Here is a 14,159-nt window from a genome sequence, read left to right on the forward strand (position 1 = left end):
AGAATGTTGGGGTCCAAGCAATATTGGACTTATTAAATGTACAACAAATACTGAGACAGAATTTTCCTTTTTGCTAAACTATCTTCAGTTTATGAGTGTTCGGTGAATTCCTTCACCAAAAGAAAAAGGTTTGCCGCCTTCATTAATTATTGGATGATGTGCACTGTTTGGTGCCTTCAGGGTCCTCTGTGTTTGTATTGTGCAGGGGTGTTGTGTTTTAATCTGAAATTGCTCTTTCTTTGGGAGGTGTGCTTTCTCTGTAGCTGCAGGGCAACAATTTAGAGCAGCACCTGCCGCTGTGACTGACTGAGGCTTGCGTCCTTTTCTGTCTGTGTTAGATCGGGATGGGGGAGGAGAAACAGAGGTGTAGAGTCAGGTAGAATGGAGGAATGTGATAGAGGAAAGGTTGTGTCCTGACATCAAACAGCTCAGCTGATATCACGGTGAGATGTGGTGAAATCACAGATGCATTGTCCCACATTTTGGACATTTAGCCTGGTGTAGCCTGATCTTAAAGTAGTGATGCTCAACCAGGGGTACATAAAAACTGCAGTTCAACAGATTTTTTGTTTTGTTTTGTATGCATGTATGTATATGTGCAGCCTTAAATAATTTTGTGTGGGTGACACCAACTCTTATAAACACTCCAGACAGAAATGAATTTAAGCCTGACGGCTTTTACTTGTATCACTTTTCTACACAGTACAATGCACAGTGCTGCTTTTTTCTCTCCCATCAAAACCAGTATCAAACGAAATAAAGTGACACATTAACCCATTCTATATTTTGCAAACCGTTTCAGTTATAAATAGGTACTGACATATTGGTGAGAGAAAACGGCTGTGCATTGAGTACATTTTTGGATCTGGGTGTTGCTGAGCAGCAAAAATTCAAAATAATATGTCCCTTGAATACATTGAAGGTGGTGAGGCAATGGTTTGTTTAGGCTGTGTTGTGCCCTAGCCCTTGATTAGTCATTTGTAGTGTTCTTTTCAAGTAGAGCCTGACTCAGCATTAGGCAGGAACACACAATTAAGGCGTGCTTCTTTCTGCCATCCATCCATTCTGTAGTTACTGTTCATCTTATATTTTATCCTAAACATTTCTTGTGAATTATTTAAAATTTTGATTAGTACATTTTTTGTTATTTAATCAAATTCGTAAATTTCTCCCCATTTATTTAAAAAAAACATGTTTTTACGTGTAAATGGGGTGGTGATGGCGCAGTGGATAAGACACATGCCTTTGGTGTGACAGAGACCCGGGTTCGAATCCACTGTGAGACACCAATGTGTCCCTGAGCAAGACACTTAACCCCTAGTTGCTCCAGAGGCGTGCAACCTCTGACATATATAGCAATTGTAAGTCGCTTTGGATAAAAGCGTCAGCTAAATGAATGAATGAATGAATGAATAAATGTGAACGTTTTCATAGTGCTGATGCATGTTCAGTTCAGATCACCAGAGCCACTTAAAAATGTTTTCTTAAAAAAATATATTTCAATTAATTCTCTTTGACTCTTGATTTGAGATTTAACTCCACAGTTCACGACTAAATCACTGCTGATTCTTCACCCCACCAGTTTGCCTCAAGCAAAATGAAACAGTACTGGCAAGGTACAGAGTAATCCATCTAAACATTTACCTCTCTTTCTCTCTCTCTCTCTTTCTCTTTTTCCCTCTGTCTCTTTCCTTTCCTCCACTCTCTTCCTTTTACACGGTTTTCTCTTACATCAACTACAACTTACATCAAAGCATTAGGACATGCTAAGTATTTGTAAGAGTTAGACGACTCCATATAAATGCAAAACTAAAGGAAGAAATGTATCTCTAAATTACTAAAATATCTTTGTCTTACCTCTGTCTCATACTGAAAATTACAGCAGTTACCTTTGACCTGGTTTGTTTGAAAGGCTCTGCATTGTGGTACGATTGTGTAGTAGTTGGCATTTTTTTTAATTCGTCTTACAAATGTTTGTCACCAGTATACCAGGTCAGACATCATAATGATTTGAAACGAATAACTTTTAACTAATAACAGAATGTAACCATCCCTCGAAGACTAGACATGGATCAAAACAGGATAGTGAGGACTAGTGCCAATTATGCTGTAAAACTATTCTAAAGTTCAGAGTACAGGTGTTGACTTTTGCTCTCTGATGTCCACAGGTGTTTAGTCTTTGACATCACAAACGGCTTATTATCCTGAACTAGCACTATTGCCCATCAGCTAGTGAACTCAGTTAAAGTAAAAAAAATAAAAAAAAAAAAAAAAAACTTCTTACCCCTATTTATTTCCTACTCCTCTATTAAAGGGGTGATGCAGACTTTCTTGAACAGGTGTCTTTCAAAACACAAGCCACCTGACACATGACACCTCACTAATCCGAGAGTTGTAAGCCCAAACAGTCCTTTAAGTGTCCATATAGATCTAAGTGCAGCATCCTTTGTCTGAGCCACCGGGAAGCTTCAGCTGGGTTCACCACCTTTATGCAGAGCCTGTTTATTACCTGACAGCAGTTGCCTAATTTAGCCTAATTGTTTTACATGTCTGTATGAATATATATTTATCACACAAATAGGAATTGACTTGACAAGTAGAATCTTTATTCAGATTGGTTCAGATAGGGTGTTTGGGATGTTTGCTTGGATAGGACAAAAATAAATAAATAATAAAAACGGCCACATCATTATCTAAATTTAAATGTAATATACATTTTATATACAATCGATAACCAGAACAGTCAGATCTATTTGATCTAATGATCTAAGTAAATATAATCTACATATTCTGTTTTATGAATGGCCATGCTTCCCTAAAGCAAAATCTTTTTAGGGGCTTATTACTTCTGATTCTAGTCTGTGGTATAATTTGTGATTATTAGGTGGGTCAGCTTTAGGGGTCCAGCCCTTTGTGCACCATGACTATTGTTACCTGAGGCTGTCCCTTAATTCTGTCACCTCTGACCCCCACGGGACACATAAATAAGTTCTTAACCAGAAGTAGCCTTACAAGGCAGTGCAATAAACACTTTAAAAACATTTTACATATTAACATCTGTTAATAAAACATACAAACAGTACAAACAATCTAAGATTATAGGAATAATGAAAGTGCAGACAAATATTCTAGAATTTCAAAAATAAAAATTGAAAGAAGTCTTGTATTTTCACCAATTCTGCAATTATTTGATCAGAAATAGAGTATAAACAGTAATTACATCTGTGGTTTAAAAAAAAGGTAATATATTTAATATACATTTATTTCATACAAAGTATAGTTCAAATCTATTTACATATTTACTGACACATCGCTTGAGACTTACTGATCTAAAAATGTTTATTAAAATTTATTTGGAGTGCTACTTGTACACTATGTACATTTCTTAATTTTAAGCCTCAAATGTGTTTTAATGTCACTACTGATGAGAATTGTATGATCTTTGAATAATATCGTCTTTAAAAGTTAGATATTTAAAGTGTACCTAAAGTATAGTTGCAATAGTTCCACTTTAGCGCAATCAAATATATTTCAGTATATCTTTAGTTGGACTTCTTCACTTCTTCTGCACAATTAACGTCCATTAGGTACAAAATTACCGTAGTTGTTCCAATTTAGCAGACTTAAGTATATCAGGTTAGTGATCCTTTACAAATCATTCTGTTATGCCTTCGTGCTCAAGAAATGTGCTTTTTTTCAACATTCTTTGAATAAAGTTAAAAAGATCAAATTTATTTGAAATAAACATTTTGCAACATTGTAAAATGTTATAAATATTTAGCAAATTGTGTACTGTCACTTTTTGTTAAATTGAATGCCCACTTGCTGAATAAAAGTATTTTCAAAAATCAAACTGACTTAAAACGTTTAAACGGTGTATGTGTAACATCTATTCTTGCAGACTGATGGAGCGCTACAGCTTTGCTTCCAGGATATTTAATACTGTAGTTAGCAGGTTTTCTTATTATCAATAAGAACTTTCTATAATTAATAGCAAATGTGCACACTGCATAATGAATTGCGTATTGTACGTAAACAAGGAATATTTAGCTCTGGTCTTTTTAAATGATTTCAGACTTTTGCAAGAGTTCCGCTACCGTCAGCTAAATTAATCACAACACCTTGGGTGAGTTGACAGCAGAAGCCCATAGTGATTTCAGTGCTTCTACTGCAGCGAGGGCCTTAACCCCTATTGTTGTTTGCAGCAGTGTTTTTCTAAAGTAATTAGAAGTTTGTTTAGCTAACTCTAATTACCCCCCATCAAAAGTGCTCTGAATAACATCTACCCCCAGGAGGGTGTGAGCTACTCTTTTGAAGTATTTTGAAGCATATTCTAGGTGTTATATAGGTGGTAATAGTTTAAATGTGTTCTTATGCTAGTTTAGTGCCATATACTGTAAAAGTGACTCATAGTGCATTAATAATACAGTCTGCCAATTTCAGAACGATTAAGTGGCATGACACTGCTGTACATGGGGATGGGACTGCCAACCTTAGGAATACATAAGTGAACAGTTTTAAGTCAGTCTGGTAAACGGACCAAATTTAGCACATTTGTTTTAGGTTTGAAAAGATGGTTTTGAATCCATTGCTGAAGTATCTGATCATTTACAGGGCAAATATCATAAATGAGATGTAATAGAGTAACAGTTTAACAACAGTTTACATTTATGTAGTGCATAAAATCATCTTAGTACCTTGAGCTGAGAAGAGATTTAATGGCATTTCTTCTCTATCACCTGTTGACTCTAACATGAATACATTTAAATATTCACAAAGAAGTGGGTTGATTTACCTTTATCTGAAACAACATTAATGTATTCAAAACAAATCTACACCAGTCATCTCTGATAGATACAAGCCATCAGCTGTAGTCGTATTGTTCCTCATGAGACTGTCATAGGGCCATGCTAGAGGCTCTTTGGCTGCTGGGGAGGGCTCATTCTTATGCAAACAGGGGCTATGGATGCTACTACTGGAGAGAATTTAGTGCTCTAAGGTCATTGTAGAACTATAAAGAGGATTCCCTCCAAAAGCAAGAGAGAATTGTTTGTCTGGAGGCTCCATGTTTCAGTGCAAAATCATTTACTGTGTCTCACAATTCTATCCATCATATTTTATCATGTCATCAAATACTAAAATCATTAAAGTTTTCAATTTGTTTTATTAATAAATAAATCTAGTTTATAGGTAATTGATTTTAATTTTAAGTGTGCTTCTTTATTGAATTAAAATAAGTCAGTTAAATGGCTGACCTGATATAATTCCTTTTGACTAATGTTTTTAGCTGTTAGTGCCTGTTTCATTGTTTATCATCTCAGTTGCACAGATTTTAATTAGTGTTTGATTCACATTTTACTCATTTTAAACATTTAAGTAAAATAAAATCACTTCATACATTAAAGAACACTTATTTGTCTAGATAATATGTATAAAAAAAGCAATAGTGAAAAATAATAGCAATTAAATAGTTGCTTTGCAAAACATCTAGGTCTAGTGCTTCGCAACTCCTTAGGGTTAAATCTTAAAGGAAGTGCCAGAAGACAGGCAACACCTTCCCAAAAGTAGGGTGTGGTATTGGACTCAGGTATTGGACAGGTAATTTCTCAGGCCCTCCCTCTTCGTCCCTGGTATATATGGCAATCCCATTGAATTCCTATAGAGACTTTAAGCCTGTCCCGTTCACCTCTGTAGCCCACATCACACTTTTAGGGGATAAAAGAAGAAAAACAAGGGGTAAGAATCCTGGAGCCTGTGGAGCAAACAGCGGCTGCACTGCTCAACCTCAGCGCCAATATGTTGTACCTGGAGACCAATCCTCCCACATCATACAGTGAGGTAAGGCCCTTGTGCTACCACTGCCCATCTGGAGATTGAGTTGGTCCCAGTGCTAAATTCTGTGTTTTCAGGGAACCCTCTGGAGTAACTGGCAAGAGTGGCATCAAAAGTAGGCCTTGTAAAGGCTTTAGGATATATATTGTGTACCGTATGTTTTTTCGCCTCTTACGGTGTTAACCAAAAACATTTGATGGGATGCTGTTACTTAAGAATATGTTGTGATTTGTGGTCCTAGTATAACACTTTGCATTTGAATTTTAACAAGAAATTATTGGTTAATTATTGGTTTTTATTGGTTAATTACTGCTTTGTGCACATGTTTGGCAATTTGTTTTATATCAACACTTTAGAAAGTGAAATGTTTGCATTTAATAAGTCATCGGTTTGAACTGTGATAATGGATTTTACAATGATGTGTGGGTGTGAAAAATCGGACATGTGTCTATACAGATAAAAATCATTGTGTATTGCCTTAATGGTTTGCTTAGCTGCTGTTTTGTCTACGGTGTACGGTGCTCTTGGGTTGAGTCAAGGTATTTGGCAAATAATGGATTTGTCTGGGACGGTGAGACTGATAATCTTGTTTGTATAGAACAATGGGCTGCGATTGGGCAGTTTGCTTTGAGAAAGTACTAATGGAATCTACTTTTACTTAAGCTTAATATCACTCAGTGAATGTTTACCTTTGTTTACAAACTGTTGCAGCAGGGATTTTTATGTGTATATATATAAAAAAAGTGCTATGTGAAATTGCTCTAAAGCCTTTCTTTAGCTTAATTTGTGCATTTGCACTTTAGTCATTTCAAGTCATTGCGCTGCTATATCAGGACAGGAAAAAACAATAAAAAAAAATACATAATAATTTACGCCCATATAATTGAGAGAGGTGTCAAAAGGATCATGATTTCACAGATAAGCTTGAATTTCATGTCAGGTTGCTAATGTGTTTTTGAATCGTCATGGATTATGGTTATCAAATTTCTGTGTGTATTTTTGTTAAAATGCAGCAATATGCCAGCGCTAATATATGGAAAGCATATTTATTTATTACCCCAAAATTATACTGTTTTGACTTTTATAATGTATTCATTTGTGTAATAATAAAAATTACCTTATGTTGAATAAGTTGAATAAAACAGAACTTTCAGTATAATGTAACTTGTATTTATAATGTAACAGTATAATGTAATGCGTTGTAAACCATCTAAGACAGCGGCCGGATCTGTGCTTGTTGTCTAAAAGCACCCCCATTCTTTCCTGACAGGTGGTAGTTCAGACTGTGATTTCAGTGCTGCCATTCTCTTGCACAAAGCAGTTGTCAACACAACACCGTTAGCTCAGAGACAGACCTGTTGGTAGAAACACAGTCCTGCCCCCCCCCCCCCCCCCCCCTTGTGTTTTTAAAGCTGGCTTTAGGTAACCAATCCACAGCCCACACAGCTTTGATTAATGCTTTTAAAACACTCTGTTTCTCACTCTCTTTAATCATGGTAGGGGTTACGGGTCCGTAGACATGCATGTTTTGTGTTGTAAGAGGAGACATAGAGGTGCAAGGAATTTTGTAAATGTTTTAAATGATGGTTCAAATAGATCAAATGTGGTAATTTCTTGATCTAATTTGGTAATTTGTTGCATCTTAATCTTTTTTTGTGAGGTGAGGTTTGCTTACTTTTAGTTTTAGGTTAAGGTTTGGTTTTGCTTTTTGACAGCAGATTGTCCCTAAAGATGCGTCCATCTTTCTCTCTTTGTAAGGGCTTCAGGTTAAACTCCCGCTCGTCTGACTGATAGATTGCGGAGCCAATTTGAAGAATGTGTGCATCAAAGTGAACCTGAGAAGTCTAGGAATTGTAATTGTTTTAACTCTGGTGGATACAGATACAATCATCTGCTCTGCCCAGCCCACTGGGTACGAAGTGCGAAGAAAATAAGAGCGCTCCCACCTAACCCCCCGCCACACCCCAATTTAGTGCTTAATGCTTTCTACCCCTGTGGTCACTCATCAAGGCCTCACAGATGTTCTTAACACCCATCCCGGGTTACAAACTGCCCAGGTCACTGGAACACACCCAGGAATGGCAGCCATTTCACCCCCCAGGCCAGGACAGCCTCAGCTCCTGTCACTACGCTTGAGTTAGGAGCCCTCATTTTGCTCTCAAACTCTAGACTTAAGTAGTTGTTAGAATGAAGTAGTAATGTAGTGGTTTTGGCCATTAGGGTTCATCTTGTGGAAACAGGAACAAAGACAGGTAGCATTTGAGGTTGAAAATCAACTGTAATGCTGGCACTGCTGACATCTGTCAACAGCACATTGTTAGAATGCATCGTTAAAAGATGCAACTGCAGTTCTTTGTTTTACCCGGGAATTCATTTGAGACTGTCAATCCAGAACTGAAACTGAAATCTTAATCATTCGTTATTTTGCTGTAATAAGAAACTGATAAATATTGAACTTTAAGATTGTCTTGATTTTAGAAACAGACATATTTATCTTTCGGATTAAAAGAGGGTTTTGCTTGCAAATAAAAATGTAGTAAATGCTGTATATATTATTATAGTATTACATTTATGCATTTGACAGACCTTATCCTAGGCAACTTGCGTTGCATTTATCAGTTCATGCAATCCCTTGGAATCAAAACCATGACATTGGTGTTGCTGGTGCCATGTTCTACACTTTGAGCTTGTTACTTTATATATTATATCATATTATATTATATTACATTTTTCAGTATCATTTTAAATTTAAACTCTGTGGGAATGACTGAGCACCCCCACTGCATATAAATATATAATAAATATATCAACTTAAACTGAATAATACTGAGGTCATGGATATCAACATATATGCACCTGCATTATTATTGCTACACTTTTTTTCCCCACTGGTATTGTAAAAGACAGATGCGTCATGGCCATTTGATTTATGGTTCTGCTTAAGCATCTTGACAATCCCAGAGGCTCACTCTCTGAGGAGGCTATAAACAGGCTGGTATTTTTAAGAGCAGCTAAAGCAGTTGTTATATGGTTGTTGCATTGTGGAGGAATAGTGTTTGATAAAAAGGTGCTAGAGAAAATCACAATATGATCAAAAAAGGTGGACTAAATACTAAATGTTGTTGTACTGGATGTTTTATGTCCACACACATTTGAATTGATTTAGTTGTTTCTTAATATTTAGCACGGTTGATAAATGTCCCCCTCATTTTACTATCAGTGCAAACTTCAGTGCTAAGTATTGCTTAAGAGTCTTAGAAATTAGGAAGTTTGGGGAATTTTAGGGGAATTTTTGTAAACATCTGCACATTTTACTATGCACTACATGAGACCAGCTCTTGGAGTTAAACTATACATGAATAGGCACAGATGTTATTTACTAGTGCATTTGTTTATATACTTTACAATCTCTACTTTTAAATATATATAAAAGTAGAGAGTATAGAGTATATTTTATATAGAGTATATTTTATATATATATATATATATATATATCAATTATATATATACATAATGCATTACGTTTTTCCTTCTGCATTTTTACAGTTTACAGGCTTGTGCAAATTGTTCTTCTGATTAGTTTAAGTAAATTTCAAACAAATGCTAATGTACTGCTAATGGCTTTAAGTAGACGGCACACTGCCCTACACCTCCCTAGTGGGATCAGACACACAGACTGACTTATGTGGCCTTACTGTCTCTAAAAGTTTCCATTATGTCCTAATTGCTTCATTGTAAAGGATGTGTGTGTTTGAGAAGCGCTGTTGAGGCTGGAGGGTACAGCTCTAGTGTTTGGGTCCTCTTTGTGTGGGTATGTGCGTCTGTTCTACAATACGCTTCTTTTCATACACCAATAGACCTGGTCTATTGTTTCTTCAGACGGGCTCTTAAAAGCCTGAGACTCATTGTTTCCAGAAGGCTGAGCAGACTCGTGGCACACACACACACACTGACCCCTGTCTGTACATCGCAAATGGCACCTCTTTTCTTATGCCCTACGGCACTGCTGGAGAGGGTTGTTGAGGTCAGTGATTTGACCCACTCTCAGGTGTGCAGGTGTACAAAATGCATAATTCTATTGAAAAAAAAATTTGAATGATGGTGATTGACCCGAGCCTCAAGCAGCACCAGGAGAATTTTGTGTGAGAGAGTGAAAGAGAAAGAGACAGGAAAAGAGAGAGAAAGAGGAATAAGCGTGCAAGCTGGACAGCTGCCTCCATCCATGCCTGAAATAAACAAGAGACTCGGTTGAGATTAATGACGGTCTAAAGAGCCATACAACCATGGCACCTCATGCAGGAATGTGGCGTGTATAAATGGAAAGGAATGGACCGGAGGAGTTTGGGTTGGAGAAGGCTGGCTTACCTCCAGAACATTCTTTCTTCTCTCAAATGACAGTCATTTTAATTCCTCTCTGCGCCTTCACTGGAACAAGGCAACAGGAGCCGTGTGAACTGTGTATCGCCCATTTACTGCTGACCCCCCTCGCTGTACCCACCTTCCTTTGTTATTACTACATCTTCCAGTTCATCTAGAGTCTTTATTCATTCCTACAGACCTCACCAACAACCTTAGAGCAATTAAGGCAGGCGAAAGACTTAATTGGTCCTAAATTATTTACATTGTAAACAACTGCAGTTTCACACCTATAGAATAAAAATGACTGGGATAAAGAACGTCTTAATTGACGCTTCAAATTAACTCAGAATTAGCTACTTATAAATTTTAAGACCCTGTTAGTCCCTGTTAGGCTACTTTAAATTTCTTGGATCATCACATATTGAATCATGGCTTGGAATTATTTTTTCCAATACTTTAGGTAGTGTTTTATAGTGATGTTGACACTTTTTTGTGCTTTCCTTTGAAAAAGAAAAAAAGAAAGAAAAAAGAAAATGTAATTTATATTCGTGACCTAATGGTTAGAGAGTCGGACTTGTAACCCGAAGGTTGCGGGTTCAAGTCTCAAGGCCGGCAGGAATTGTCAGTGGGGGAGTGAATGTCCAGCACTCTCTCCACCTTCAATTACATGACCCTTGAGCAAGGCACGGAACCCCCAACTGCTCCCCGGGCGCCGCAGCATAAATGTCTGCCCACTGCTCCGTGTGTACGTGATTGTGTGTGTGCGTGTGTGTGTGCGTGTGTGTGTGTGTGCGTGTGTGTGCGCGTGTGTGTGCGTGTGTGTGTGCGTGTGTGTGTGTGTTTGTTCACTTCTCACTGCTGTGTGTGTGCACTTGGATAGTTTAAATACAGAGCTATGAAAAACAGAAAAACTCCGAGTATGGGTCACCATACTTGGCCACACGTCACGTCCTTTCCTTTTTCCTTTCCTTTAGATAGTGATGTTGTCTAAGTGACAGCATAACTAGAAAATTTACATCTTGTAAATTATTACTTTTTACATAATGCATCACTATTCTTTTGGTAAGCCCTTCTCACCTGTCACGGTTGACATATCTGTGGCTGTAATAGAAGGACATTTACTGCCTTTCTTTACACAAGTACACAGACAGGGCTATTTGATGAACAATTTGATAAAGAGCATAACCTCTTGGGTCATAATTCTCTTTGACTTACATATACTATACAAAGACTTATTTAAGTTTGCCAAGCACTGGCTGTTATGCACATCATCTGTTTCTCTAAGCCCACCATTACATCATAGCCTGATGTATTAACATCAAAAGAAGCTGTATTATGGCAACAACTCATTAGTATTTTGATGAATATTGTGTCTTTGTTCGTGTGACAATTCTAATACCACAAACACTTGAAAAGATTTTATACTGATAAAAATACTCTCTGTTTTTCCTCTAGCCACAGTATACAAGCCTGGGGCTTCTCAACAGCATGGATCAAAATGGTGGCTCCACCTCCACCAGCCCCTACAACAATGAGCATGCTCAGAACAATGTAACGGCTCCATCACCCTACGCCCAACCCAGTTCCACCTTCGAGGCCTTGTCTCCATCACCTGCCATCCCATCCAACACAGACTATGCTGGCCCACACACCTTTGATGTGTCCTTCCAGCAGTCTAGCACAGCCAAATCAGCCACCTGGACGGTAAGACATAATGGAAGTATGTGTGTAATACTTATGACTTTTATATAATTTTTGCATTATTATATATTCAATATTGCTAATAAACTACAAACAAAACCCATTTATACCATTATACCAAAAAAAAAAAAAAAAAAAAAAAGATTTCTTGTGGTAAGGTATTGGGGTCAAACCAATACGGGAGCATAGAGAGGAGAGCATGTTGTCCCTTCAGTCTATATTGGGGTTAAGTGTCTGGCTTTAGGGCAACAACCAAATATTTCCTGGTGCAGAAATTGGACCTCCTGCCCTCTGGTCACAAATCACTCATAACCATTCATCCCATACATGGCATTTGTCTGTGAATTGAGTGTTTTTTTTTATCTATATGAAAGTTTTCAGTTACAAAACTCCACCTGACCAAAGCAAAAAAAGGCAGGCATAGGTTTAAAGCGGTCTGTTTTACTGCAAAGTAGACTACTACTTGAGTTTTGCTGTCTTTGAGTGTTTGCACAAAATTAGTTGAAATAGTTGCAACCATATTCATTTTTTTTTAAAAATCGTATTAAATTATGTAAACAATAAAATGTATAAAAAAAATAATTAAATAGTTTTGATATATTTTTTTTTTATTTCAATAAAAGTTGTTAAAATTGTAATATACAAAAGGAAAATTCTATCCAGAAAGGGCCATGACTGACCCCTACTGGTGAGCTGTTTGATGGCGCATCATCTTTTTCTTAAACCGCTATGTCCACATAGCAGAAACAATGCACATCAGTGAGCATTACAATAGCTGTGTCACTGTCACTTTGTTTTGCATAGATAGGTGTCACCTAAACCAACTAAACCCGCAAGGCTAGTTGTAGTAGCACGGGAACAGGGAGCCTGATGTCTATCAACCAAAAAGTGGCTTTGGGTTGGACAGCGTACCCTAGCGGTTGCTAGCTAGCTATAGTTACTTAAGGTCTTAAATCTTATCTTCACACCATTACCTACATTTACTGTATGTTGGCTATAAGAACTATTACAATTATGTAATTTTGCGCTAAATCTGGCTAGGCTAAATTGAGAGCTTCAGTGGAAGTTATTTAATCACAAACATTAAATGAGATAAATATCTATGATTATTTTAGGCTAATTGATCCCAGCCATTATAAACCAATGCCTCATTAATCTTGAATTTGGCAGATTGTGGTCTTGAAAAACCAGTGAGTCAGTTGTGGTAATGCTGTCTCACATCTTTGAGTAAACAAGTTGAGCGGAGTTTGGTTTGCGAGTTGCTCAGTGCTCATTGGCTACAGTGCAGTGTGGGATTGTGACATTTACCCTATTCCCACAACAGCCCTTGTCATCCTCACTCCTTGACTTTACCAATACAGCAGAAGTTGTCAGACACCTCACCGTACTTAGAGCAGACTTCTGGGTGTGAGAAAGACACCACACCCTTGGTTGTCTCATTTAATACATCCCTACTCATTCATATTTCCGTTTCTCACAGTGTACAGAACATTGTGAAGAATATCTCTTCCTTTAATTTAATAACAATTTAGCCAAATGAAAGGCATTTTTGTGGCTTACATTTAATGTAACCCAAACTTGTTCTTCGTACACAGCTCAATCTATCCTGCATATAGCTTCCATGAAAAACACACCCACACACACACACACACACACGTATTTCCTGGCATCGCATCCTACCACTCCTCATTTACTGGAAAGCTTTTGCAATCCTGCTTTTTTGTTGATGTCAATGATAAGACAAACCATTCATGAACCTTTTTTGTTCATTTTCAATTTTCAGAGGAAACCCATCCCCTCTATCATTTTCAGTTCAGTTTTTTGGCGCGGTGTTTGTTTTGTTTGATGTTCTTTTGAGCAGAGCCACCATTTGCATTTTCCTGTCAACCTATCAACAGCGCATCCAACGGTACGGCACGGTTTTGTTTGCCCATTGATTCACCTGTATAGAGCGCTGTGACTAAAGGAATGCGACCACTGGAGTTGTTGTCTCAAGAAGTGAGCTGGGGATTAGAAGAATGGGTCAGTAATACTCGTGCAAATACTCCATGCCTTCCTCCTGAACCCTGCAGTGCCGAAGGGGCTGTTACTTGCTCAATGAGTAAAGCTTGTCGACTGCGTCTCTTATAATGCCGTAGGACAAGGAGATGAGAACGAGGATAGAAGTTGGGGGAGGACAGAAGCACTCAAAGAGACGAGTGTTCATGTGGCAAGATACAACTTGTTCATGGAACATCTGCAGGCCCGTCCCACGCCTCGTGAGATGG

At 37.7% G+C, this 14,159-nt stretch overlaps 1 protein-coding gene across 17 annotated transcripts in view; it reads left to right on the forward strand.

The window, feature by feature from the left end:
* tp63 (tumor protein p63) overlaps positions 1–14,159 on the forward strand; it is a gene marked incomplete at its 5' end in the record, with an annotated part of 40,840 nt that overhangs the window by 10,882 nt on the left and 15,799 nt on the right. For 14 of the 17 annotated variants that reach the window (XM_079432742.1, XM_079432750.1, XM_079432754.1 and 11 more), the window contains 2 exons: positions 5,661–5,838; positions 11,647–11,895. In XM_079432742.1, the coding sequence (XP_079288868.1) occupies positions 5,797–5,838; positions 11,647–11,895 (291 nt within the window). Of the gene's footprint in view, positions 1–5,660; positions 5,839–11,646; positions 11,896–14,159 lie in introns of those variants that run through there. The other 3 variants (XM_079432740.1, XM_079432748.1, XM_079432749.1) reach the window with 1 other exon arrangement.

The sequence above is a fragment of the Barbus barbus genome (genome assembly GCF_936440315.1).
Source record: "Barbus barbus genome assembly, chromosome: 13".
NCBI lineage: Eukaryota > Metazoa > Chordata > Actinopteri > Cypriniformes > Cyprinidae > Barbus > Barbus barbus.